A 27,476-nucleotide genomic window follows, 5' to 3' on the forward strand; every position below is an offset into this window, starting at 1 on the left:
CGGCTTATATAGAAATATAACAAAGATGAAGGCGTTGTTAGCGTGAATAATCTAGAGCGCTGGCTAATTGATTCCGCTACGGTGGATTTCTTATCCGCCACCGAGACGGTAGGATCGATTAATTTTCTAAGAAATATAAGTTTTGCTACTAACATATCGTATTTTGCTAAAATCTAGTAGTAACCACTGTTGGTGGCTAAGCATCGGCCGAGGGATGATCTAGTTATTCTCGTAAGAGCTGCTCTGCTCTCTTATAGTGTGAATTGCGTTTATAGCCCCGTATCGAATAAGTGTTAAGAAATCTAGACATAGCGAACCTATTCTGCCTAAGCGTGATCACGTCTATTTCTCGTAGCTCGCTAGATCTTATGGTAAACAGCATTATATAAGGCCGCATATTATTTAAGTTAAGCAGATTGAGATCAAAGAATATTATAGTCTTGATAGAGACAAAATATAACCACACGTTCTAAAAAATCCCAAAATAAAACAGAATCTAAAATGTTGAACTTGAACAGTGAGTACATAGGAATTTGTATTTGTTATGTCTTCCTTGAGCACCGAGGCTTAGGGTTGGCTTAGTGGTGGCAAAATTGGGTGTTAACTCCGCTGGGGGGAAATTCTGTGATTTCCCCGCACCGTATTATCACACTTGGTTATTCATTACTAGCGAACATCTCTGTATGTTTTGTATGGTAATATTTATTATACCGGAATAACTGTCTTGAAACGCATAGTAATCGTGCCCTATATAGCTTTCAATACCGGGAGGGTGTTGATAGGCCTAGCGCGATTATATAGACTGTGGATTATTACAATAGATCATTAGGTCAATTATCTTATTATCAATTGGTCGTCCTTAATACTACAATTTAGTAGTATCTAGTATCTAGGCAAATAACGTTAAATTGTCCGTAAGGTACGGGGTGTATAACGCTATTTAGAAGACGCCCGGAGACCGATACCCGTTTTACTTGTCGCTTACAATCGAATTCTTAGCTGTGATACTATACTATAGCTTCACGATTCGGACTCGTAATTCGCGACTACTTATAGGCTTTAAAAATAGAAGACAACCTATACTAAAGGCCTAGAAATAAAGCATAGATAGGTGCACTAGTGGCCTCGTCGGTCCGTTAATAACATGGCCTATCTCTAGTTTGAGGCTCTAAGGAAACTGTGGCTCGGGAAAATAAAAGGAAGACGCGGCCTACTAGGAGACGACTTTTATGCTTAGAACGGCTACACCTAGTAAAAAAATGAAGACTATAACACGAGAAAGGTGATATAGTATATATGGTCATACCCCGTGACTACAAAGTGTCTTTTACCTAGGATTGACTAGATTCGTGGAAGCGAAGATCAAATATTCTTATCACATGGCAAAGACTAGCTCTACCAAAACCTAAATAAGTCTATAAATCCTAGCTAAGATAACAAATATCGGACCTATAACCCTGAACTCCGGTAATATCTTTATAAAGTGAGAAAAAGGAGACTATTTTGTATTTATGCTATACTAAGAGCTGTTCTAGAAGAGCGGGAGACGGTTCTATGTACCCTTTCTGTATGGTTTAGTAGCCTAGACTTCGACTCTAACTTCTCTCCGTAGATAGAGCACTTAAAACGTATGTTATTTAGAAACGGCTTGATATGCTTGTTAACGAAGTGTCGGCTTAGAGATCTAGAATTCTTGTATATTCTTATGCGATCGCTTTATGGCAGTATAGGGCTACTAAGGCAAATAAAGTAGATCGTTAGTCTCTCTATTAGAGATTAACGTAAACCGAAGCGATAGCCTAGGAAAATATATCGTCGCTCTTATATAAAGGGATTGGATTCTGCCTTTTAGGCAAGGTAGTAGCCAGTGGCATATTAGCAGCATCGGCGGAGCGTTTTTAGGTGACACGAGGCCGCGAGGGTGCGCCCTCTTCTATATTATATACCGTAATCACTATATTAATTATAGCAATTCGACGCTTATACTCTTTCTTAACCGTCGTACCCGGTATCGTTAGGACGGTGTCGATAAGGGTTATATACTATAGTGTTATATAGCCGGTGCTTTCTAAAGCGACCTTTACTTCTTCGTCGACCATCTTTCCGGATAGTTGCCGTTCGCTATCGATCACTAGTTGCTCGTTCTTATACCGCTCTAAGTTCTTACGAATCAAGCGATTGCGTTGTCGTCCTTTTTCGTTTCGCAAATCACGTATAGCAAGATTATACTACTCCTCTATACGTTTAAATTTCTTACGTAACTTATCCACTTTTTTGTTTTGTAGTACCTATCGTCTATGGAGTTTCCGTAGATAACGAGAAACTAACCCTTTCTACGGAGGATTATGACCAAACTCGCGCTAGAGAGCGAACTAAGTATCTTTAAACGTTCGTCTTTTTACGTCCCGGGCCTGCTCTCGTGCTTGCTTAAATTCTTCTATAGTAATCACACGCGGGATTTGATTGATAGAGCTCGAATCTTCTAGCCTATATAGCCTACGCGGATCGATAGACCGACTTATCGAGTAGGCAAAACGTATAAGCTATTTCTAAGCGGGTATGCCTTAGACAATTGTCTAAGCATCGACGTAGATACTAACACTATAGTGCCGAACAAATGTGTTAATGCTAGTATGCTATAGCATTATATTTTGTAGTTTATTTGACATATCCGCTATATAGTATAGACTTATTAGTTAAGAAGCGTAGAGTCTAACAAGGGCCACTTACGACTATTATTAAACGCTTTCGCCGCGCCGTACCGGAGGCTATAGGGTTTCGTGACCTCTTTAAAGCCCGTAATTTCGCCCCTACGTTTTATACGATAACGTAGCTAGCCGCCTATTAGATTCTGTTCTAGGGCAATTCGGATCCTATTGGGTTCTCTTAATACGTGACAAAAAACATATTGATCAAGAATTTCCGGTCTTAACTTTAACTCCTACTATCTAAGTCTATTTAAAACCCGAAGACTATACAAATTTTCTAGATAGTTTATCACGCGACCGTCTTTAGAAAGCGTCTTAAATGCCCCGATTCGAAAAAGCAAGCCTAATAAGAAAACGTGCGGGCTAAGGACTAGCGTAGGATCAAAAATAACCTCCGGGATAGGGAAGGTATTCCTATTGCAATTAGCTAAACTAACCTAATTCGAGCTCGTATCGCTATAAGGAGGGTAAAAGAGGAATAGAAGGACAACGATAGGGCAAGGTAAATAGAACCATAGATATAAACGAGGGATTTAGGGCTAGGGGAATATTCTTACGATTCCTTCTTGCTAAGAAATGATTTTGTGAACTCCGGCCTTATATAAATGAAAAGCCGAGGAAGGTGGCTATTTAGATCTCGTACTAGGGTTAATATAAGGTCCCGGTAACGAAGGTTTAAGAGCGCTCTAGGCCGGCTGCTAGTGATAGCGGCTAGTTGATAGTATAGGAGGAACTACACCCGGTACTAGCTATAAGGGAAAGTCATCTCCGTCGTAGATAGTACCACTCGAGCAAACTCGGCCACATCTTCAATATATATAGTCGCTTTCTGTCGCCGATCGAAGCAGAGATTTTTCTTAGTCGTAACTATCGTAAGCACCTATAGGCTGTTAGCTATAAATAGATTAGTCTAATAGATTAGCGGACTAATAGACTTATATCCTCGATTTTGACGATCGTATCTTTACTAAGTCTATGTCCGACTTTAGCCTTATAGACTAGATACCACTATTTCTAGAATGTCTCTAGCGAGCTTTTATACTTTAGTCCCGGCGTATATCGCCCGTTCTTCCCCCTCCGCTGATTATAGCGCTAGGAAAAGAGAGCTTTCAAAAAACGGATCGTCTCCTCTATGTTAGAGAGCTAGAAGAAACATTCTACCGGGTCCCGCTTTCCGCCCTCGTAAAACCTAGAATAATTAGCTAAATGTAATTAGAGAAACCATAGGGGTGGCACGCTCTTACCTATCCTAATAGTCCCGCGTCTTATCAATTTTGTCTTAGGTTCTTAGGCTGTAGCGTTTTTGCCGAAGCTAGGAGATATCGAGACACTCTGCCTCCTAGAGATAGTGCTCCGGTAGAAGCTGCTTCTCTTCGTCTTCTATAGGAAATTTATCCTCCGACTCCGATTTATCCTCGTTATCACAATATATAGTGACCGAATCGGTTTCTAAGGCTTCGTTCGAGAAGATCTTAGGTAGTTCTGAGCTCGCGTCGCTCTCGTCGTCTAATAAATCAGGACGTAAAAGGCAAGTCATGATGTGGGAGTAGTGTCCGGTAGGGAATAGGGAACTAATTAAGAGTGTATAGAATCCACTCGAAACACTAGGGTTCTGCCGGAGAAATAGATTAGATAATAAGAAGATCGCTGGCGAGCGGGAAGAATGAAAATTCGGGAGTTATGGCGGTCGGTATTTATGGAATCTAGGGAATAAAGGTGCTTAAAAGGTGCTGAAAGGGGAGATAGAATAGCTCCTTCTTTCCGGACCCTAGTTAGAACGGGCTCGCAGCGGCAGTATCACGAGTGGGACTAGGAACGGCCGGCGCTCTAGTGAGGTCGCTGCGGGGCTAGGCGCTATGCAACGGCCAAAAAGAGAGTAAAAGTGGCAGTAGGTCACATTGGCTGTGTCCTTAGATACACGTGACGCCAAGACCGTCGCCGGTGAATAGGAGGCTTAAAACGGCCCCCGAAGCGGCCTTTTCTGGCCTGCTATTCACCGTCTCATTGTTATGTGGAGTATAGAATCATAACAAAGAAAAAACCCTATAACCTAAACAAACAAACGTAAGAACAAACACGCAATCTAACTATGATCACTTTGGTTATTATAATAAGTATAACCCTAGTGAACTTCTAACATAGCGACGACCCGTTAGTCGTGCGTAACATTGAGACTCTCTAGGTATGGCAACCAGCGTCTCTACCACTAGGGGCTAAGATCCTCTTAGGTCGATAGGTCTATAAGCTTAAGACCGATGCTAATAGCAGACCTACTAAGTTCAAAGCACGGTAGGTGGCCCGAGGTAATACCTAGAGAGAAGGCATTGATTACGAGGACGCGTACGCTGCCACCGGCCGCTACGAGACCCTCCGAGTACTCCTTATAGTTATCACATTGAAGAAGCTTTATACGACGCATTTAGACGTTAATTTAGCCTATCTTAATGCGATATTAGAAGAGGAAACGTACATGCAATACCCCGACGGTCTCGACTTTTATGGCGTCGAACCTCGCGGTAAAGTCTGTCGCCTTCTTAAGAGTCTATACGGCTTGCGCTAGTTAGCAGCTAATTGGTATAAGACCCTTAGCAGCTTCCTTATTTCTAAAAGCTTTATTGCATCCTCCGCTGACCCGTGTCTATACGTACGCCACGAGTAAGGGGGTGGAATTACCGTTATCTTCGTCTACGTGGATGACATGTTGCTCGCAGCGACGTCTCCTACAACGCTTTAGAGAGTCCAAGAAGCTATCGCTAAGAAATGGTCTATTTTAGACCTAGGTGAGGTCTCTCACTACCTTAGCCTTAGGATTCAACGCGACTAGGAAGCTAGAATCATGAAAGTAGACCAAAAAGCCTACATTGACAGATTTCCTAAGGTTCTACCGACCTCCTCCTCTCTAAAACCTCTTATCCTATTTAGCCCTAGCATCGAGCTTAGGAAGGCGGAAGAGCCGGCCGACTAGCAGAGCGTGAAGACCTACTAGTCTCTCACTAGTAGTCTAATCTACGCTAGCACGGTCTCACGTCCTAACCTCTCCCTAGCGCTTAGGATGCTCACGAAGCATAACCTTAAACCTTACGATCCTCACTTCTCCGCCGTCTACTAAGCCGTCCGATACGCTAAGCGAACTAGCAACCTTACGATAACCTACGGACAACCGAAAACGGGTGGTAATACTAGCTGTGAGGACGGATACGGGTTCTAGGGGTGCGTGGACGCGTCCTTTGTATCGGATCCTAACACCATAAGAAGCCGTATAGGATAGGTATTCTACCTGGCTAGCGGGCTAATTTCATAGGCTTCGAAGTAGCAATCCTACGTCACGAAGTCATTAGCCGAAGCAGAGTATTACGCTCTCTCGGACGCAGGAAGCTAGGGCGTATGGCTTTATCGCTTGCTCGTTAACCTACGAGCCGTAGATACATTAGACCCAATTTATCTCTACAGCGATAGTCAATCGGCGATTTCTATGGCTAAGTCCTCAAGGCATCACTCGAGAAGCCGCCATATTGAGACCCACTACCATTAGATCCGCGAGAGAGTTGAAGAAGGCAAAATACGACTCTCTCACGTCGCTGGCGCCTACAATATTGCTGATGGTCTCACCAAGCCATTAGCAAGACCTACATTCGAAACATTCCGCGACGCGCTAGCATTGGAAAAGACGTTTTGAAGGACATAATAGCTTCAATACTGAGGGGGTGTGTTGAGATTCATGGCTTCTCTAGGCATCTCCAGGCATGGAATGCCTGCTTCACCAAGCATGAATCTCGTGATCAGCATTGAACCTACCATATAGAGTATAGTTCATGAGAAATGTTTCTCATTAAATAGGATCTCTCTCTCATGAGAGAGAGATCAGACATAAACCACCTCGTTGGCCTTGACATACATGCTTCCGTAGCGTCATTCATCGTGTAATTTCAACAATTATAGACTAGTATTATCGAGGTTGTTCTATTCGTCTAGAGTGCTGTAGTAGCGTCTTAGGTGCTAATCGTACACCGTAATGGTATACCCCAACAAAACATCTCTAATTTTCAATCGCTATTTTTCTCAATAATTACTAGGCTGTGCATGCTCCGAAGCGAATAGGAGATATTTCACGTAGTCTATTATAACTCATAAAAATTTTAGACCGATCGGAGTTCATTAGACCTCAGGAGTCAGGGTAAGAAAAGAACCTGGAGTCAGGGTGGCCCCACTTTTTATGTCCCATAGTGAAGGGAAGACCCTAACCTGGAGTCAGCCCTGACTCCAGCACCCCCCATGGGATAGGGCCTTCCACGTGAGAATCCTAGAATATTATGTGGCATTCAGATAGATCTCGCTCTAGGATAGAAAGATTAAAAAGATCCGGTCGAAAAATATCAAGATTCTAGGTACTTAAGGGGGTGGGATGTATCAACTCTTTCCCCCTTGCCCAAGACTTCTTTTCTTTGGTACCCTCACTTGCCAAGACCAAATTTTGCGGAACCCCCCACCCCTCGCCTGTTGAGCCGGAATAGCTTTAGATACCATAAGATCATATAATCAGCCTTAAGCGTTGTAATTTGAAGTTGTGAAATGTTGCATTTAGTATGGTGTTTTGGGGTGTCCCGTGCAACCGGTTGTCCCGCTCATGTGGGAATTACGTTAACAACTACCCACGTTTGTAAACCCTTTCACTCCGCTCCCTCGTTTCATGGCATTCAAACCTAGCTCTCCCAATAAGCGAACAGGGCCCTGCCAAGGACTGTGATCATATTTGGAGATGTCTTTGGTAGCCTCTATTACCTCGTATTAGCCCACTCAATTGAACTAAAGTAATATATCATGTGCATATCCCTACTATATTAGGTTACTTTCAAGCCTCAAAGCCGTGTTTGGAGACGATCCTATTTAACTCCACCACACAGACTGTAGATCGCTATGACCACAACTCGGTGGGAGTGGGGAATATGGCATGGTTTATAAAATGATCATGAATCATGCCGTAGCTCACATGAATTTTCTCTCACTGCTCTCCTATATTATTCGCATTTTCATATATCTTTCTTTACATGTTCGCCGATCATGTCCACGCCTGTGGACAAGCCTCCTCGAGGGATTCGGATGATTCTCTGGTTCGAGAAATATGTCCCCTTTATATTCTTCATCCTATTTATAGTGCTGGCATGCCTGTCTGGTGCCTTCTGGGGTAAAGTCTATTCACGGCCGGAGGTTTTTGGGCCTCTATATAGCCCCGATATCAGGCCAGGTACAGACATGCCGCTTATCATAGTATGTTTTCTTGTTCGTGTCGCTAGAAACCACTAACCAGGAATCTAGGCATGTATCGGTGTAGCGTTGTTCTTCTTGTCTATCTTTATGCCACATAGCACATTATGGGGGTTGGCTTGTGTTGTTACTCGGTTCAGTCTTGCTATGGGTCTCGTCGCTTCTGCAGTCCTTCAATCGCGTTATTTACCGCTTCCTCTAGGATCATGCGAAAATTATAAGGTATGGCGAGACCCCACTAGTATCTCAGAAGGAATACCTACAATGTTCGAGGTATTACCGACTACTCGGGGCAAGAAAAAATTCGGCGGACGTTTTACCAATCGGCCATGTGATGCACTGGTCACTATTTGGAGATTCGAGATTGCCTTAGCGTGAGTATACTTGCGTTTGCCTCAAATTATCTTTCCACAAATCTAACAACAACTCCAGGGTTTTGACCACAGTCTTAAGTCTATGTGCCTGCCTCCTCGTGGCACATACGGTTATTGCAAATAATCCAGCGACATCACCGCCTGCGGCTGCGCAGTGGCTTACGAAACCTTTCAAGTTTGGAAAAGACTGTGTTAGACGTCTGTGGAGCAAGTCTAGACGTGACAAGGAAAGGAAAGAAGCTGAAGCAAATCTCCTTCCGACCGATCCGGAAGCCTTGGAATATATCGATCATGAGATGGGCATCAGAACCCGTCCGATATGAATCTCAATTTTCCTTTTTGCCAGCTGACCGCACGTCGATTCTAGGTGCTGAAAGATGTGGGTATAGTCGAAGCTCCGGCAGCCGGGGTACTTGGCGTACGTTGAATTAGGAGTAGATTGCTTAAGTATAAAGCTGTTCGGTATAACAGGGAGATGCTCTATGTTCGCGCCGTTCCAGAATTCGGGTGAGCTCATTGGAATGGTCTTTCTATCCGCATTATGTTCATCTATCATGCTAGGATCGTGACCTTCGTCGCCTCTAATACTCGAAGTTTGAAGGCTGTCTGAACCTAACGGCTGGCGATCCGCTATGATGAGCTGAAGTTTTAGAGAAATGTGACGTTTTGGTGGCTAGTACTTGGTGATACAAATCTAAAAGGTGATTAGGAAGTTGATACCTGTTCAACTGAATTAAGCTTCTAAATTGTCGTAAGTTGTTGCGAATACTGATGATGGTCTGCTTGCTGCATTCAGCTTGTTAAGCCATTTCAGACGCGGTGAAAGATTCGCTCTCTATTATATCACGGATGAGAATAAGCTTCGAATGTAGGAGCCTTGGAGCCATTTCGCCTAGGCTAATGTCGCCTGGACTAATAATGGTAAGCAGGGAGCTTTTGCGCAAGAAGTTGCAACTTGTCGGTAAAGCAAGAGAGCGGGGAGGTACTACGTGTCTGCCAATTTCGTGTAAAATACACCAGTTATGGTATTGAAGACGTAATGTAACGTACGCGGACTTTGTAGGAGGCGGTCTAGAATAAAGTGCTTCAAATAACATCCAATCAGAGCTCGCAGTGGTAGGATTTATTTTCCGGGAATCAAGTCGAAAGAGTAAAAGGTCAAACTGATTTCGAAAACTACTGTAAATCCCGATCCGTGGTTATGCTTTCCTGGTTCCTGTCACAGGAGAATAATTCTCCTGTCAAGTGGCAAGTTGCTCCTTGTTTATCGGGTCTGTCGAACGTTCTAGAAGCTCTGTCTTCTGTCCTGCATAAAGCATTCCCGTAGAGATTGTACTCTCTGAATCCGACACAACCCCCTCATCGGCCTAGTTCAATCGTCAGTCCTATATCCCTAGCGGATAGCTTGTAGAAACTATGCCAATCATGGACAGATCTCATGAGCTTATGTAAAAATATCTCCGGTTTTCGCACTAAAACCGAGGAACCGATTGGCTGCCGTGTAAAGAAGTAGGGGTTCTAGTGTTTACAGGATAGAGCCTGTCAACTAGGTAAGATGAAGATGCCTAGAAGCGAACAATATATTAGAGGAATATAGAGACTGATTCTTAGAGAACCGCTAGGTTCTCCGGAGCAGATTATTTAACATAGGGAATCAGCGTTACGGTGAGCCAACACTAACGTGTCGACACCTATATGGTGTCGATCCTCTAGGAGTGCGAGAGATCTGTGCATGGCTTCTGAGGATTCCGTTACACATAGTCGCTAGAATTAGAGCTTAGCGGAGTGGTAGTGATCGAGACTAGACTTAGGTAGCGACAAGTACTAGGGGAACTACGCAATAGCTGAGCTTTGTCATAGAAAGGATTCCACGGACGAAACGATTCTAGGCGAAAGTTAGTGTTTGACATATTTAAAAGCTAGATAGCTAGAAGAATCCTAAAGGTGTTGCTTTGGGAAGGGAAAGGGGGAGTTAGAGGTTTAGTGTGTAGCAGGGTTAGGGGGAGGGAAAGGGGAACTAATAGATTGATTGAGCTATTCGAAGGAGATTGTTATCTCCTTTATAGACAAGGATTTCCCGTGAGACAGCGCAGAGAATTCACCGCGGATTTAACTCGAACCGTTTCACCGTCGTATTAAGGCGCGGAGCTACACCGGTTGCATATCAAGGGGCCGAAGGCTATCAGCAAAAGCTTCCGCACACCTCGGTAGCGGGTCTTTTGTGACCCGGCTCTATAGTGGTCGTTAGCCTAATCTCTAATCGCTTATGTATACGCGCGGCGGCAGCCGTCTATAGAATATACTATCGTCCGCCTCGTGATATAGTACTTAGCATCGACTAAGACTAGGTAAGAATACGGCAATTTCGCTATTAGTCCGTATCACGGCATAGTCGTCCGAAGTCTCGTCGACTAGGTAACAATAGTTAGGAGAAATAGACTATAACGAAAGTCTTACCACTAGGTAGTCGCGAACAAGCGGACCTAGGTAGACGACTAGGGGCTATACAATACAACCTCGGACAATCTATAGCAAATCAGGAGCGTGTGTATCGAGGGTTTCCGAGACACTATTCTCCGGCCGCGCAGAAAGAATGCCAGCGAAATAAGCGAGGCACTCGGCGAAATAGTCTCGTAATAGGAGGAATAGGAGGGTTCTTCGAGAGCTTCCTAGTATAACCAACCGTCGGCGGAGATGCTAGCATCATGTTGTACGAAGACTTTATGATCTCAATGCATCAAGTCGCTAGGGATTAGCCCGCGTTATAGGCAATGCCGGCCAGAACAGTCTTATCGGTAGATCGAACAGCAACTCCGGCGGAAATGAAAGGGGCGATGCATTAGGTGGCAAGTTAGTGCGTAGAAGTTAGTGGGGTCGAGAGAAAGGGAGTCAGAAAGGAAAAAGAAGAGAAAGTGCGTCGACAAAGCTGCGAAGAGGACGAACGGTGTTTTATAGATAGAGGTGTAGGTTAGGGGACGGTAAAAGCGGCCAGAGGTGGCACTAAACCCGAACGGGGCGCGGACGAGGGCACTAAACCTAAAAGGGCATAGGGATAGCAGAGACAGGCAGGCGGTCAAGGGCGGCAGGACGGCGGTGCAATGAGGGCCGTTTCTAGTCCCCCGCTTGCCGTCGTGTGGAATACTCTATTATAATTAGTCAAAATTTAAGGCTAATCGGAGGACTCTACACCTCCGTAGTCTAGCGACGAAGTAAACCTATAGTTAGGCGTACGACCCACTTTTCCTACTATAGTTAAGGGAAAACCCTAACCTATAGTCTACTAGACTATAGCTACCCCCGTGGGATAGGGTGAAATAGTATAAAAGAAAAGTGAGACAATAGCTAGGAAGCTTTTAAACCCCCTAAATTAATTGCTACCCCTCCTAATTATTATAGACTAGCATTATCGAGGTTATTCTATTCGTCTAGAGTGCTGTGATAGCGTCTTAGGTGCTAATCATATACCGTAATAGTACACCCTAACAAAACATCTCTAATTTTTAATCGCTATTTTCTTAATAATTACTAGGCTATGTATGCTCCGAAGCAAATAGGAGATATTTCACATAGTCTATTATAACTCATAAAAATTCCAGATCGATCTGAGTTTATTAGACCTTAGGAGTCAGGCGAGGAAAAGAACCTGGAGTCAGGCGGGACCCACTTTTTATGTCCCATAGTGAAGGGAAAGCCCTAACCTGTAGTCTGCCAGACTACAGCCACCCCCGTGGGATAGAGAATAAGCTTCTGATATTCACATAATTCTTGCAGATGTTAAAGACAGTACCTGAAGCACAAGAGGATACCCCCATAGAACATTCGACCTTTCTCATTCTGGCTAGCTAAGAAGCCTTAAATTATACGTAAACTTCCCATGGTTTCATGCCGCTCCTCAAATACTATCGAAGCTGCACTAGTTTGTCTGCTTCAAATGTACCTTCACATGGCGTGACCATTGTAATACACTAGTGATAGTACATGGTGAGATACGGTCCTTTCTTCTTGGTGTATGAAAGGGACAGCCATGCTTGATGATCCGTTGCGACTGCCAAGTCCTTGCTGGGGCTGATATCACATCACGCAAGTTAGGTTAGCAAGGAATATTCGGCATGTGTATGTGTCTAGGGAAGGAACTAACTAATATGTCTGCAGATTATCGCGATAGACTGCGGCCTGCTCAGGCATGTTATAGCGTTCGAAAAACGCAGTGAGCACATTGGCGATTTTCAGCTCCGAAATGCCGACCAAGGGGAAGTAAAACTTGGGTTTGGGGAATGCCTCGCCAGGGTTCATCTCATAGTTCATGATGAATGGCAAAATGGTGTCCGGATCTCCAGGTAGCGATGGCCGCTCCGGCTCATTGCGCATGCCTTCGATAATCCCCAACTCTACCCACAGATCTTGCAGCATTCTCAATCCAAGTAAGGTCTCTTCGTCCTTCAGCTTGCCGCCCATTGTCCAGTGCTCCTCGGCCTTTGCCAGCCTCATATCTAGCTCCGCCATGTAAAGCTTGATCCGAGTTTCCGCTAGATCGACCAGATCACAGGACAAAAAGCAAAGGTCTGTCTGGCTTTGAGTTTGCATATAAGCCTCAATGACCTTTCTCGAAGGTTCGAAAACTCCTTCCTTGTCAATTTTGCGAATAGCAGAAAAGCACAACTTAGCCACGGTTTGCCCCGTCACAGAAGCTTTGAGTGTCGGGTAAAAATACTCCTTGACCGTGATGCCAGTCTGTCCCAGATCCAAAGCAAGCAGAATCTGCGTCTTCCCCGCGGTCCCCGAGATTTCTTCCAGGGACATCAGCTTTTCCTCGCGGTCCGTCAATGTCAGCTCATTGACGAGCATTTGGTGCAGCTCCATGTCGACTCTGGCAGACCCGACAGCCCTCAACTCGGCCAGCGTCGCGTGTACAGTGTGCCGGTTGAGCGGGTCGATTCCGGTGCTAGCAAGATAGCTTGTAGGCTCGAACGCAACCCGTGCAGTCAGACCCAATTTCTGAACATTCTGGCTGAGCTCCACGGACCCAGTGCCTCCGAGTAGACACCTGTAAATATCTCTCCCACCAGGGAATGGTCCCAGATTAGGGATTACGACATGGGCGAAGAGACACAGATATTCATATTGCTTGTGGACGCTGTAGTTGCCATTGGAGAGCATTCTTCCTAGCATTGGACCGATGGCATGCCAGTATTGATACTGGTCCAAATTGGCAAAGGTCACCGACTTGCTGAGTGTCCGATAGGGCATATCTGCTGCTTCTGTGGCCGCTGGCACAGAAGCCTTGAGAGGCTGAACAGTAGAAGAGATTGTCATTGTGATTTGGTGGTATGAGTGTTTGTCCAGAAAGAAAGTGAGTCAGTGGGAGATGTTAAGTGTTGTCCAAAGGTAATTCGAAATACGAATTGTGTGCGCCCTATATTCCATGCCAATTCAAATAGGACAACTTTTCAATTTTCCAATAGGGCCAAAGGACGTGTCTCATGCAGTAGCAGTAACAGGCCTGCTTCGGACGTATTACAGCTGAATAGCGACTGTGACCTCGGGCTCGGTACAGGGTAATACCTACGATGGTATATATCGAATAGACAGGTCACATTGTGCAAGGGACTTCTACGTGTACTCCGCAGGGTTCCATCTGTTGCCACATGACGGCTCGCCTGAGCAAATTCCGATGCAAATTGCCCTTTTACTTTTTGAGGAAGCTGAGCCAAAGGCCAAGATATGCCAAGGAAAATCCAGGCGCCCTTAAGTTCATTTGTTGTAGTGGGGTTGTTTGCGGTGAAAGGAAAAAGCACGGAAAAAGAGAAGGGGAAGAAGAAACACAAAGCAACCTGCTGCCACCCACAGCTTATCTAGACTAGTAATGCAAGCCCGTTGCACGCACGCTTTTGCCGAGTGGCTGGGCTACGAGGTGCAGTAGCCATCTGGATCCTGAACTTCCGGGATGTGCCAAATCCCATTCAATTACGGCTACAGCAGGAATCTGCACTGCAGAATGCCTCATCCCAGAATGGCTCACCCCTTGTCACCCACAGCTGATATAAACTAGTAATGCAAGCCCCTTGCACGCACGCTGTTGCCGAGATGGCTGAGCTATGAGGTGCAGTAGCCATCTGGATCCTGAACTTCCGGGATGTGCCAAATCCCATTCAATTACGGCTGCAGCAGGAATCTGCACTGCAGAACCCCTCACCCCTTGCCACCCACAGCTGATACAAATTAGTAATGCAAGCCCCTTGCACGCACGTTGTTGCCGAGATGGCTGAGCAATGAGGTGCAGTAGCCATCTGGATCCTGAAATTCCGGGGTGAGACATATCTCATTCAACTGCGGCACGTGCACATGCATCCCATGTATTTCCATTCATGTTTCAGTACGTACCCAAGTACGCAAATTCGAGATAGATTAAAAGCTTCACCCCATGATACTGATCATAATTTACTACACTTGCATTCTCTCACAGACGGGGTGGGAACTCATAGCGGCCAATTTTCACGTCAAGTACCTTCGTCGTTGATGAGAATAAGGCCAAAAGCATCAGAAAAGGGCACTTGGACGAAATGATTGACCTTGATTTTGAGCTTGAGCCATGCCTCTTTCCTAGCCTATCTACCCATTCCGTCAATCAATCCAACGCCAAGGCAAATGCTTACCAGCATGAGTTCGAATGGGAGGTAAAAATCTCAGAGGACTCTTTTCTTCAAAATATGGTGCTGTCCTGGGCAATTTTACTGGCCAAATACACGGATTCGCCTGCTATTGCATTTGGCATTATATCTGGCTCCGAAGACAATCAATGTCACGATGACACGGCCGTGGACGAGTATCGTGCTTCCCTGAACCCAGACAGCTGTTTGCCAACTGCGATTCCTCTGGCCAGCAGGAGGCAATATCGGTTTCATGAGTGGAAGTACGACGCACGGATTAATACCTGCATTGCAAATACTTCGTGCACAGCTTGGCTGAATCACTGGGTGAATTCAGTAAGTCATGGCAGTTGAAGAAAATATAGCCGTAGTTGGATACGCTAACGTCTACTACCTCAGCCCGACCATGGAATTAAACTGGTCCTGGTAGCAAAACAAGGGAGATTGGCATGCATGTCCTTGTATGGAAAATCATCATACATCGACGAGGGGTCTCTTCGCTTCTTGTGTACGGCATTCCAGCATATTCTACATGGTGTATTGGAGAGTCCGACGGGACTGCTGAAGAGCATCGAGGTAACTCCTAATCATCACTACCAACAGATTCTCGATTGGAACTCAAATATTCCCAAAAAACCATTGGCAGAACGCATCCATGATGTCATTCAGAGAAGATGCAAGGAAACCCCTAATGCAGAAGCCATCTGCGCCTGGGATGGTACCATGACCTATGCCGCCTTGGACCAAGAGTCAACTAAAACCATGGAATATCTGCGTCATCACGGGGTTGAACCGGAGACAATCGTCCCGCTGTTGTTCGAGAAGACCAAGTGGACTGCAGTGGCCGTGTTGGGGGTGCTCAAGGCTGGAGCTGCGTTTGTATTGCTGGACGCTTCGCATCCCATTGAACGTCTTAAAAGCATCTGCTGTGATATTGGGACCTGTATCATTCTGACTTCCGACTTCTGCAAAGAACTCGGCTCGAATCTGGCTGATATGACAATGTCAGTCCCCAGCGACGTCGAGCGAAATCTACCATACAGTGACGGAGAGATGGGACCCTGTACTCTCGTTCAACCGAGAAACGCGGCGTATGTGGCTTATACGTCAGGGTCAACAGGGAAGCCAAAGGGGGTTATCATAGAACATACCTCATTTTGCAGCAATGCAATGGTTAGTTCTGAAGCTCAAAATCTGAACCGCTCCTCCAGGGTGCTACAATTCGCATCATATGCGTTTGATGTTAGTATCCATGAAACCTTGGTCCCTCTCATGCTCGGAGGCTGTGTTTGTATTCCCTCGGCGTCACAAAGGGTAAATAATCTCCAAGAAGCCATTATCCAGCTGCGTGTCAATTGGATGGAACTTACTCCATCAGTGACTCGCCTTCTGAATCCCCACAAGATCCCCGATGTCAAGACACTGGTCGTTGGGGGCGAGTCCATCTCGCCGGCAGAGCTCGCCCGCTGGGCAGATCACGTTCGTCTAAACGTGGCCTATGGTCCGGCGGAATGCACAGTGGTATCCATGGTGCAATCAAATGTCACGAAACATGCTGATCCTTTATCTATCGGTCGGGGATGCGGGGGTTCCGTGTGGATTGTTGAACTGGAGAACCATAACATGCTGGTACCAATCGGTGCAGCGGGTGAGCTTGTTATTGGAGGTCCGATTGTGGGCAGGGGATACTTGAATCGGCCCGAACAGACTGCCGCTGTCTTTATCCAAAACCCGCTGTGGCAAGCGGAAAATAATTCGCGCTTCTACAAGACGGGCGATGTGGTGCGTCAGAAAGCCGACGGAAGTATCGTCTTTCTGGGCCGCAAGGATACGCAGGTGAAATTGCGAGGCCAGCGTATTGAGCTGGGGAGATCGAACATCACGTCGCAGGTTTCTTTCCTGGTGCTGCTGTGGCTGTGGAGGTTGGCAAGCTTTATCACGGACATTCGGCTCTAGTTTCGTTTGTGGAATGGAAGTCATTGAAGAAAAGAAAGACATGCAGTGGGGCAAATTGCTGCTGGGCCATCCGAAATGACAATAATCAATTTACGTCCAATGTGCAGCGGGCCAAGGCAGGGCTCTCGCAGATTCTGCCTTCCTATATGATCCCCGATGTCATAGTTCCCTTGTGTACTATCCCTCTATCACATTCAGCCAAAGTGGACCGGAAGGCTTTGCAAGCCATGATACCCCGCTGGTCTAAGGAGGAGGTCAAATTATACCAGGTCACAACGCACTCCCCCAGCCTTAACCGATCCCCACATGGTGTTGGGCAGAAACATGCTCAAATGGTTCAAATAGTTGCTCGTGTACTATCGCTTGATCCGAGCGAGATTGGGGAGCACGATAACTTTTTCCAGTTGGGTGGTGATTCGCTTTCCGCCATCATGCTTTCTAGGGAGACCGACACCATGCCACTGGTCTACTTGACAGTGGCGGATATTTTCCAAAGTACCTCGATAGCCGAGATGTCTCATCGCTCGCAGAAGAAGTCTCTGCTAAAGTCTATGCGGCCTGGTGTACCTGCAAATGTTTTGCCGTTCTCCCTGTTAGACCCGATGAAGATCGACAACTATAGGGAACTTACAGCAGAGCATTGTGATGTAAACCCCTCTCAAATTGAGGACATATACCCATGCTCGCCGATCCAGGCACGCCTAATGGCCAGAACTGCCCGTCAACCAGGCGCTTTTCAAGGGAGTTTCAATTTCCGCTTGTCTCCCGGGATCGACTGGGAGCGGCTACACTGGGCTTGGAATAAAGCTATCGATGCCCTCCCTATTTTGCGAACTAGAATCATCAATACATGGCAACTGGCGGATGGCAATCCTCTTCAGGTTATCGTTCGCGGCAAAGATATTGACTGGGTCGAGGTAGAGACAGCAAGTGAGAGCGAACCAAGCAGTTTCATGACATTTGGTTCTCCCCTGATATTTTGTGTTGCAGTGCGTCATAAGGTGAGTCCAGTCCTTATTCTCAATATCCACCACGCGTTATTCGACTTGGTGGTATTCGAGCAGATCCTCGAGGCAGTGGAAGCCGCATACAGGGGCAATCCTCTTGTCTGGCGACCGTTTTCGCCGTTCATTAAATACGTTCAAGATCTGGACAGCTCTCAAGCAATGGAATTCTGGAAACAGGAATTCATTGGTCTCCGGGCAAATCTATTTCCCGCGAACAGAACCCATATAAGGTCAAATCTCGACGCCATCCGCTGGACTCGCAAAAGCTTTCATCTCGGTCCTCGTAATCAATCAGGAACCACAATATCTTCCGTGATCCGCCTGGTATGGGCCATGGTACTCTCGCAGTATACTGGCTCTCCTGACGTGGTGTTCGGTGCCACCGTCATGGGCCGCAATATGCCTGGCACTTCTGATGTAGGTGGGCCCACCATCGCTACGTATCCCCTCCGCATCACCCTCCGGGGCGAAGAAAGTATCAAAGAAGCACTACAGCGGGTTCAGAATCATGGAATTGCCATAGCCCCTTTCGAGCAGTTTGGTATTCAGCATATCCGACAGTCTAGCCTGGAGTCCGCCATCGCCTGCAATTTCCAAAACATGCTAGTCATTCAGCCGTCGTCGGATAACAGCTTCCTGGCAAAGCGGGACTCGTCACCATTGCTGGTATTGGAGGAATGCGGCTCTTGGAAGGAGACGTCATACGTGAAATTCAGCACCCAGGCGTTGAATGTTGTGTGCGAGCCGGGCGCCGATCATTTGGAAGTGACAGCGTATTTCGATCAAAATATCATGTCCTCACAAGATGTGATAGAAATCCTAAACTGCATGAATCGTCTACTCCAGCTCGTGTTGCAACACCCTCATGCCTCAATGGGGACAATTCTTAGTCAAAACCGACAGTTTGACGGAGAAGTAGATCATTATGAGGAACGCACATCATTGGCAAGATTGGAACAGGCGGCTTGCCAGTATCTGGGGAACGGAATCCCTGTTGCAGCAGAGTGGATTATCCCCAAAGCATCCCATGTTCCCAAACTGGCGCTGTTTGTCGGTGTTTTGAGTTTGAATACCGTGTCAGACGATGCATGGGTACTGGCGGAGGTGAAGGAGCCTCTACGCGCTCGTCTGCTTCAGATGATGGATGATTTCCAAAACAACCCACTTCGACGTACCATTCCATTCTGCTGTATTCCCGTGCCATTGCAGTATAGACCGTCCAAGCCTGGTCTCCTCCTTGATCGAGCTCGTGCGCGAGAGGGTGTGTCAAAACTCACGTGGAAGATGTTGACATTATGGCAAAATCCACCAAATTGTGGTTCCGAGGTGCCTTTGTTGCCTCTTGAGGCGACTTTGAGACAGGCCTTAGCTACAGTGCTATGTTTGGAGTCTGATTCAATCGGGGTCCATGACGACCTGGTTTCCCTAGGATGCGATTCACTTGTCGCCATGCAGTTTACTGCTCAGTGTAATCAACAAAACTTGAGAGTAACCATCTCAGACATCTTCCAAGCAACCTCGCTGAGCTCCCTTGCGTCGACGCTCCATAGTCGTCCGTCCGGGGACCCCACGCCAACATCGGAAGCTTTTTCTTTGTTAAGGCCGATGTACGTGGACCGAGCGTCATTTGAGCGAGATATCCAAGAGTCGATCGACGGGTGGGACATCAAAGATTCAATTGATGTATTCCCATGCACCGCCGTTCACCTGGGACTTCTTTCTGGACTTGGCACCTGTCAATCCTATACGATCTGGGAGGTCGGGAGTCCTGAAGAGCGGGTCGATCCTGCACATCTTGCCAAAGCTTGGCTCCAGCTCGTGAATCGCCATGCAGCACTTCGAACCCTTCTCCTTCCTAGTCGTTCAAATCCGTCCCAGTGGTTCCATGTGGTGTTGAAGTCATCTCCCATTGCTGTCAAATTGATGACTAACTTAGAGGATGCCAGTGTTTTGAAGGTCGCTAGGAGGCCTCTTCTATCGAAGGGTGGTCTAGGGGGTGCTCCTTACAAGTTCGCAATCTATCAAAGTACCACGGGAAGGACTCTCTGCAAGCTCGAGGGCAGGTATGCCTTCCTCGATGCGTTCTCAGTGCTAGTCCTCATGAAGGAACTTCGACTTATTCTTGATTTTCTTCCTATTTCCGATCGACTGCCACCCCCCTATGCCTCCTGGGTTGCCTATTTGCGTCGATGGAGGGAAAATCCGTTGCATCTGCAATTCTGGGACCGATATCTCGCTGGCCTCAAGCCTTGCGTTCTACCCGCTTTTCGAAATCATCACAATCAGCAGTACCAAGGCTGCCAGTATCATGGAATCAATGAAACCAATGGAAACAGCTCTCGAGTGATGAAATCACACCGCCAAACTATAGTACAAGATATTGTCGCGTTTCGCAATCATTGTGATCAACTGGAAACTACCATAACCAACGTCCTCCAGGTAGCTTGGGCGCTCGTGCTAAGAGAGCAAACTGGGACAGACGACATCTGCTTTGGGACGCTGGTTTCAGGCCGCGATGTGCCAGTTCATGACATTGGCAATATCGTTGGGTCGTTCTTCAATGTTGTCGCGTGTCGCATTGAGATGCAGGCCACCGAGAGTATCGGACCCGTTCTTCTGCAAAACCATCGTATGATGCGCGAACGAGCTTCACACCAGTTTTGCTCCCTGCAGGAAGTGACACGGCTAGTTCTCAAGGCAGGCCCCGATGCCTCGTCATTATTCAACACCTGTCTGTCGGTCGAGCAGCCGCTGTCAGATAAGACCGAAACAGGAAATCGCTTCATTGCGCTCGAAACTGTGGAAGAAACCGAGGTAGGGAACTGGACGCTCATTTATGTCCCCTTCTATTATCACTTGACATCCCTTGCTAATTGTGTTCCAGTATGACTTGATTATTACCGCGACAGTATTCCTGGACAGGATCGAGGCCAACATCATGTATTGGTCTTACTTTTTTAATCCAGTTCGCGCAGCTACAATTGCGGAAAAATTTTCCCAGTCGATTGAACGCATAATCTCATGTACCCAGGAATCTCGCGATCATGTGCAATAGGCGGCAAGACTTCAAATATATTCAAAGTGAGATAGACGGGACTACAAGATATTGCTCTTTCTATATTGGTAAACAATCTGTCACGGTTCTACTATTTCGGTTTCGTAAATAATGATTTGAACGCGTCAATATACGAAGACAATGAGGGAGCACAAGGTACCCATGTAAACCTTGAGACTGCGTGGTTTCACAAGTACTGTATATGCTCCTTCCATATAAGATAACTTGGTAGATCCTGAGCTTATCCACCGATTCCTGACCCGGAGAAGCCCGGAACACTCGTAGTAAGCATTTCGAACGCAGGGGAATATGCCTCAAAATGAGTCTGGATCTCTGCCGACCATGTTGAAGCCTCGAGATTTAGTTGTCTCGTGGCGAGATCACTTACTCCGCTGCAAAGGAAGATGGTTCAAATATTCTCCACGGACTTAGGTATAATTGGACTTCACTATTTTACAGATTTGTCTCACCATCAACAACTGATTGAGATAATTATTGCCAGCCATCTCGGATTATCACCTGATGTGTGCCATCTGGTCAACCTGGAGAACTGGATAGATGGCAGCTTTAATGTCTGCGTGTGCCGATATCGACATCCCAAACCAATTTTCCAAGAAGCAGGTGATGATGCAGCTTCCACCATCATGCCGAGTTGGTGAGATCGGCTGCCCCGGCATTCTAGAAGAGAAGATCCGCTGTCAAGCATATATAAGAACATAGTAACCAACAGTGAAAAGAAGAATATCATATTAGTACTAAAATTACGAGGCATAGATAAGCATCACTAGCGTACAATCTAGATCCAACTTTTAAGTTTCCGTTCCAATTTAGGTCCACCTCCATGGCTGCATGCCACTCCATGCATACGAAATATTACTCGTAGGACTGTCCTCCATTCCTGAGTATCCACCAAATCTGTAGCTTGCGCATGCCATTCCTGTTTCAATTGTTTCGTCTTCTGTCCTGTCATTAAAGAGGTTCCCGGGAATTGCTAAGCTGCATAGAAAGACCGGGGAACGATGCCTTCTCCCCCATCCGACTACTGTGCCTGGCCTACTTGGTCGTCCACACTACCAAAAGCAGCAGCGCTGGATTCAGGTATGAAGTTCTGGGCAATTCCGTGAGCCATATGAGAGGCCGAACTTCCTCCGGGGACGCTGCTAACGAAACCGTGGGCGATGTTGTGTGCGGTGCCTACCGCCTGCTTGTTGATCGCGCTAAAGTCAGAGATGGCTCGATCCAGAAGATCGGGGTTATATTTGCCAGCAGACGTTGCCTGTTGTTGCGGCTGGTTGACGCCATCGATGTAGGGAGCCCCGTTGGGCACGGGGACGCTTGCACCGGCGGCTGCAGCAGTAGTCGCTGGCTTCGTGGGATCAGCCGTGCCGTCGGTGTACTGCGATGGGGCATCACCGTTAGGCATAAGCTTGGAAGCTTTGTTCTTGACAAAGTCTTCTTGCTCTTTCTTCAAGGCACCATAGTTGACGTCACCAACAGCAACCGGGAGCTTAGGGGCGCGGAATACGCCTTGGCCCACGCCATCAAAGTGAACCTTCCAGGCTAGAAGGGAATGTTAGTATAAGTCCTACTCTGCCAGCCTGGTAAGAGCAAAACTTACTTGTCGGGTCAGTGGTCAAGTATGACCAGCTGTCGTTGAGGTAGGACCTATCGCCGTTGACCTGAATTTGCTTCAGAGCTCCCATCTTACCAGGAGCAGGGCGCAGATTCTTCAGACCACCGCAGATCCTGACAAGGGAGATAAGGAAAGTAAGGGCAATTTCGCGTCCGAGACAAGAGTGAGGCCCGTAGCCTAAGTGGATGTAAGCGCTCTCTGGCCGGTCGAGCTTGAATTGATCTGGTTCAGGAATGGCATGAGAATCCTTGCATGCCGGGCCCTATTCATATAATAGTCGTCAGAATTTGTTTCAGTAGTTTATTTACCAGCTTCGGTGTCCTTACAAATAGAGCAATAACAAGATCACCAGGCTTGTATGTCTTTCCATCAATGGTGGTCTCGCCGACACAGACACGGATATCACGCTGGTTACTAGTAAGACGCTGGGCCTCAAGCACATATTTACGCAGCTGCTTGTCGGCGGAATCGGCGTTCGAACTAGAAACCAAGTTCTGGATTGCTTCCCAGTGCTGTGCGTTTTCGCTTTGGAGGAAGTATCCCAACACATCGGCAAACTACAGGCGATGAACATTTAGAAGGCAATGATATAACCAAGGGAGAGTAAATGGGGAACGAACCATTCCAATCGGCGCACCAACGCCAGCGACGGCGGTCAACCAGCATATGTCGGTGGCTTCCTCTGGAGATTTTCCAGCAGCAATGAGTTCCTTTACGACATTCTGGCCGTACCAGCGCAGAGATCCGGTGTCTGCTTGAGTTTTCTTGCCGAGGTTACTGACAAGACCACCGATGATAGGAATCTTTGACGTGATGCGAGTCGCTGCCCCGCGAATAGCTCCAGTGACTTTGGGTATGATTTCATGGTCGCCGCCAATTTGGCCGGAGCCATGCGATATTACCTTGAGGGTGGTCTCAGTCAAGACCTTAGAGCCTTCACGGGCTTCGTTTCTGCGCCGCAATGCCAGAGCAGGGTCGAAATTGTTGAAGCCAAAAGTGCGAACACTCATGAGGTGCTTATACAGCTCAGAGGTGTTAAGGCTACCTTCCTTGTTCTCATCGGTCTTTAAATCTAGGCAGAACAGGTCGGCCATGATACGGGTATTCAGAGGAATAGCGATGCTTTAAATCTGTCAGTAATCAAATATCCAACAAATGCGACGGCCAAGGGTCACTTACTCCCGTATAATATCAACCTGGTTCAAATCTGTGGCGAGGCGGAGAGTTTCGCCATCCAAGAGTTCCTTACCAACGTGAAGGGATGTTTGAGAAAGCAACTGCATAAACTCAACCGGGCTGAACATAATTTCGCTGACCATATTCCTTTGAGCCGTGTTCGCAGGAGCGTCACCGCCCAGCATATAAGAGTCGTATTTCTTCCCAGGAGTCATGTCATTGAGGTTCCTTGCCCAGATGACGCGGAAGTTGGTCTGGTCGCTCAGAACCTTAGTGACGGCGGAGTATTTGTTGAGCACAATGGGATTCGGCGGCGGCGATGGGTCTTCCAAAGTGTACTGGTCAATGGTTCCAATTTCGCGCGCAATCTGCTCGTTCATCTTGCGAGTGAACATTGGCTGCGTGCTGTGCAAGGAGTTATAAGGGAACCAGCCAGGGAATGCACGCTGGAACAACTTCCAAAACATCGATCCTCCAAGGCTGTGGGTGGAGGAAACGTCAATGACCGTTGAGAGTATAGGGAGTAAGTATACTTACATATCATAATCCTGCTGGACTTCCTGGTATCCCCAGGATGTGAGGTTCGAGGCTGTGTAGTCCTAGCATTATCTTTAGCATTCGCTGCTTTAGCTATACTCTTTTCGGGTCACCTACCACAGTGAGGAACCGGTCAGATCGTACCAAAGTGACAGCGTCACTGAAGACAGCGCGACCAACAGTATACGGAGGGCAGCCGCCACAGCCTAATTAATGAATTAGCAGATGCCAGCTAAGAAGCGAGTATTTTCCTTACCAGGGTCCATGCGGGGCTTCCCATCCTCAAGGAACAGACCGGGGTACAATTCAACCATGTCGGGGTGATCGTACAGTTTGCGCATGAGGTCGGCAATCTGAGGGTCAGGGTTGATGTCCTCAAAGGTGTCGTGACGCTTCAGTCCAAAGAATGCCCGCATCTCGTTTAGAGATGCGAGGTTCCACTTTCTCGAAGTGAGGATACCAGTAATTTCGATAATACGAAGGGCCTTAGGAACCATTCGGGCGTTGAATAGACCCGCAGGGTCTTCCATACTCTCCTTCATGATGTTGACAAGCTCAGCATCGTCGAACTTGCCATTTGCACCACGCTGCAACCCGCCAAACGACCGTTGTGACGGGTCGTCCGGGATGTTCTGCTCAAAGCGCAAAAGACCTTGAACGAACTCCTGAGGCGTGAGTTGATCAAGTGGTTTATTATTACCTGGGAAGAGCTCCTGTAGGAATTCATTCATCCACTTTTCATCGCGACGAGAGATTACAGAGTGGAAGCGGTACAGCAGGTTGAATTCAGCAGACACCTGGTTGCCGATACCTCGCGGGACACCCTCGGGGTCAAAAAGTCTGCCGACCTCAACACGAGGGTCAAGAGTCCAGTCACTAGCCGAGTGGTGGGTATTCGTGAGACCACGGAGGTAGTCGTGCAAAGAGATGTTAACATAGAGACCGTTGGTGACACTACACCTACTGTCAGCACTATAAAAGTCATTTTTGAAAAGGGTCCATACAGTCTAGCAGTCTGGAAGACGTCCTCGTCTTGCTTTGCGAGAGACGCCCTCTTTCCCTCTTCCGTGGTAGAAGGTTGTAAAGTAAAGCGACCGTTTTCGTTGACGTTCAAGAGAACATCTGCAACATAGTTGTGGAAACGGCTGTACATAATGAGCATCACGTTAACACCAGGAGGCTGGCCAAGGAGACGCTTCTCAGCAAAAGAATCCGGCTTAAGTAAACCATGCTGCATTGTCCGGATGCTTAGCTGGTCCTCGAGATTCGAACCGTACAATGGAGCCAGGTCAAGGTAGGAAGATGTGTCCGAGATACTGGGGTCAACACGGTTGGTGCGGAAACAATCTAGGAAAGTAAGTACATATCAACTTTGTACCGAATGCCTTTGCTTATTACCATGGATAATAATCGTCGCGTGGTAAAAGAGAACGGACGAGATACCAGCTGGGTTCTCCTTGAAGGTCTCATCGCTACGAGCCATGAGCACTTCAGGCTGTTAGCGTAACTGTAAAAGCATGCGGGGTTTGGAGAGACGGCTTACAGTCAAACAGAAGGCCAGGGTCCGGAGGAACACCATGTAGGGACTTCATTTTAGGAACCGTTCTCGCATATGGGCTTCCAGCCTTACCCAGGTCAGGTTGAAGGGGGTTCTAAACAATAGCTATTATCAGTAATCCAACCACCCCAACACGACCTATTGATCAACTTACGTTGTAGCTTCCGTCCGGAGTTCGGTACTGGAATTTATTTCCCATGTAGCTTAGAGGAGGGTGCTGCAGGCTCTTCCAAAGAGTATCGACGATAATCCCAGTGAGTTTTCCTCGCGCCTTAGACGTACGGGGCAACGATGTCGCAATTGCAATCATCTTCTCCATCTATAGCAAAATGTGAGCCTCATGTTCTTCAACCCATTTGTATCCTAAAAGTACTTACGGTCATATCACGATCATTGATAGGCTTTCCCTTGGCCTTGGCCACCTCAAAGAGTGTGCGAAGGTCTTTCACTCCACCCTTGAGTCCCATGGACTTCAGGTCAGTGGCGATTCCAGTAGCCATGGCAGTAGGATCTCCGTACGGCTCTCCAGCCTGATAGTTCTCATCATCCTCTTGCTCAGCCATCTTTTTCTTATTAAAGACCTTCCATTTGAACGGGTTGAGCTTCGAGGCTATGCCGGGTGCGATTCCCGAAATACTATTCAAAGCTGACTGTGTACCTTTTGGTACATGTATCAAGCTAGTGGGTGACGGTATGAGCTTATTCAAAAATGGGACCTTGCTAAGCATACCCATTCCGGGGGTCTTGGCGACATATTTCGGAACCATCTTCTTGAGGAAGCCGTGGATGGCCTTGTTATCCTTCTTAATAAATTTCATGTAAGCGATGTAAAGGAAGAAACTGAAAACTGTAGCCAAAATTCCGCTGAAGCCGAACTTCATGAGTATAGATTTGAACCAGGCTTGATCCTTAGGTCCCAAGAGAGAGGCCCCGGGAAACGAAGAGAGTCCAGGCAGGGAAGGGACTTCAGGGAGCGAAACTTCAATTCACCAGTTAGCGCAGGGTGGCCTCATGGTTAGATGATATAATTTACTTACTCCCAGAGGCAGAAGGCAGGCTCGGAGCCCAGTTCAAGGGGTTCCAAGCGGAGGCAGAGGATGCCTTGGGCAGAACATTGTTGAACAACCCCATGGTGGGTAAACTGACCCGAGATGGGAGAGATTGGGGAAGGGTATGTCAATTGACAAGTGTAGTCCTAGCAGGACAATACAATAATCTCGGACAATCAAAGGTAGTCAAGGGGCTCCCAATGAGTTTGATTAAAATTTGAAATGGGACGCAAGCTCGAACTTTAAGTATCCATTGATGTTCATGGTGACCGCAGAAGAGATCTACTGAAGGCCTAGAAGCATCCTTTCTCGCGACCTCGGGACGCAATGATGCATTTGGCCATGGAACCAAGACATCATCAAAGTCGCAGCGGCACTTCCTTTCTTATGATACCCAGTACAAGTTTTGTCCGGTTGACTATAATCAGCTGCAGCTTTCCTTAACGAGTGCAGACTGGGGAGGATGTGCGTTCTAGTGCTACATAGAACCAAACCAATGTCCAAGGCGCACTCC

General features: G+C 47.0%; 5 protein-coding genes across 5 annotated transcripts; 3 read left to right on the forward strand and 2 right to left on the reverse strand.

Annotated features, from left to right (window-relative positions):
* Window positions 1–8,234: 8,234 nt before the first annotated feature.
* N7446_010896 (uncharacterized protein) lies at window positions 8,235–8,667 on the forward strand (the record flags this gene model as incomplete). The annotated part of the gene is made up of 2 exons (XM_058519639.1): window positions 8,235–8,344; window positions 8,403–8,667. The coding sequence occupies 2 exons, from the start codon at window positions 8,235–8,237 to the stop codon at window positions 8,665–8,667; spliced, it is 375 nt and encodes a 124-aa protein (XP_058367163.1).
* Window positions 8,668–12,309: 3,642 nt separating this feature from the next.
* Window positions 12,310–13,657, reverse strand: cdpNPT (putative dimethylallyl tryptophan synthase; the record flags this gene model as incomplete). Its single annotated transcript, XM_058519640.1, has 2 exons — window positions 12,310–12,409; window positions 12,483–13,657. 2 exons carry the CDS (start codon window positions 13,655–13,657, stop codon window positions 12,310–12,312), a joined length of 1,275 nt encoding a protein of 424 aa, XP_058367164.1.
* Window positions 13,658–15,051: 1,394 nt separating this feature from the next.
* N7446_010898 (amino acid adenylation domain-containing protein) lies at window positions 15,052–21,009 on the forward strand (the record flags this gene model as incomplete). The annotated part of the gene is made up of 4 exons (XM_058519641.1): window positions 15,052–15,327; window positions 15,391–16,913; window positions 16,994–20,768; window positions 20,839–21,009. 4 exons carry the CDS (start codon window positions 15,052–15,054, stop codon window positions 21,007–21,009), a joined length of 5,745 nt encoding a protein of 1,914 aa, XP_058367165.1.
* Window positions 21,010–21,413: 404 nt separating this feature from the next.
* On the forward strand, window positions 21,414–21,668 carry N7446_010899 (uncharacterized protein; the record flags this gene model as incomplete). Its single annotated transcript, XM_058519642.1, has 2 exons — window positions 21,414–21,441; window positions 21,469–21,668. 2 exons carry the CDS (start codon window positions 21,414–21,416, stop codon window positions 21,666–21,668), a joined length of 228 nt encoding a protein of 75 aa, XP_058367166.1.
* A 380-nt stretch (window positions 21,669–22,048) lies between these two features.
* On the reverse strand, window positions 22,049–27,044 carry N7446_010900 (peroxidase/cytochrome P450 family protein; the record flags this gene model as incomplete). Its single annotated transcript, XM_058519643.1, has 14 exons — window positions 22,049–22,569; window positions 22,628–22,904; window positions 22,969–23,199; window positions 23,263–23,764; window positions 23,822–24,298; window positions 24,356–24,417; window positions 24,473–24,561; window positions 24,612–25,309; window positions 25,360–25,702; window positions 25,754–25,843; window positions 25,899–26,007; window positions 26,068–26,232; window positions 26,291–26,892; window positions 26,951–27,044. 14 exons carry the CDS (start codon window positions 27,042–27,044, stop codon window positions 22,049–22,051), a joined length of 4,260 nt encoding a protein of 1,419 aa, XP_058367167.1.
* Window positions 27,045–27,476: the final 432 nt, after the last annotated feature.

Source organism: Penicillium canescens (assembly GCF_028828765.1).
Source record: "Penicillium canescens strain IBT 15451 chromosome Unknown utg000008l_segment0_segment0, whole genome shotgun sequence".
NCBI lineage: Eukaryota > Fungi > Ascomycota > Eurotiomycetes > Eurotiales > Aspergillaceae > Penicillium > Penicillium canescens.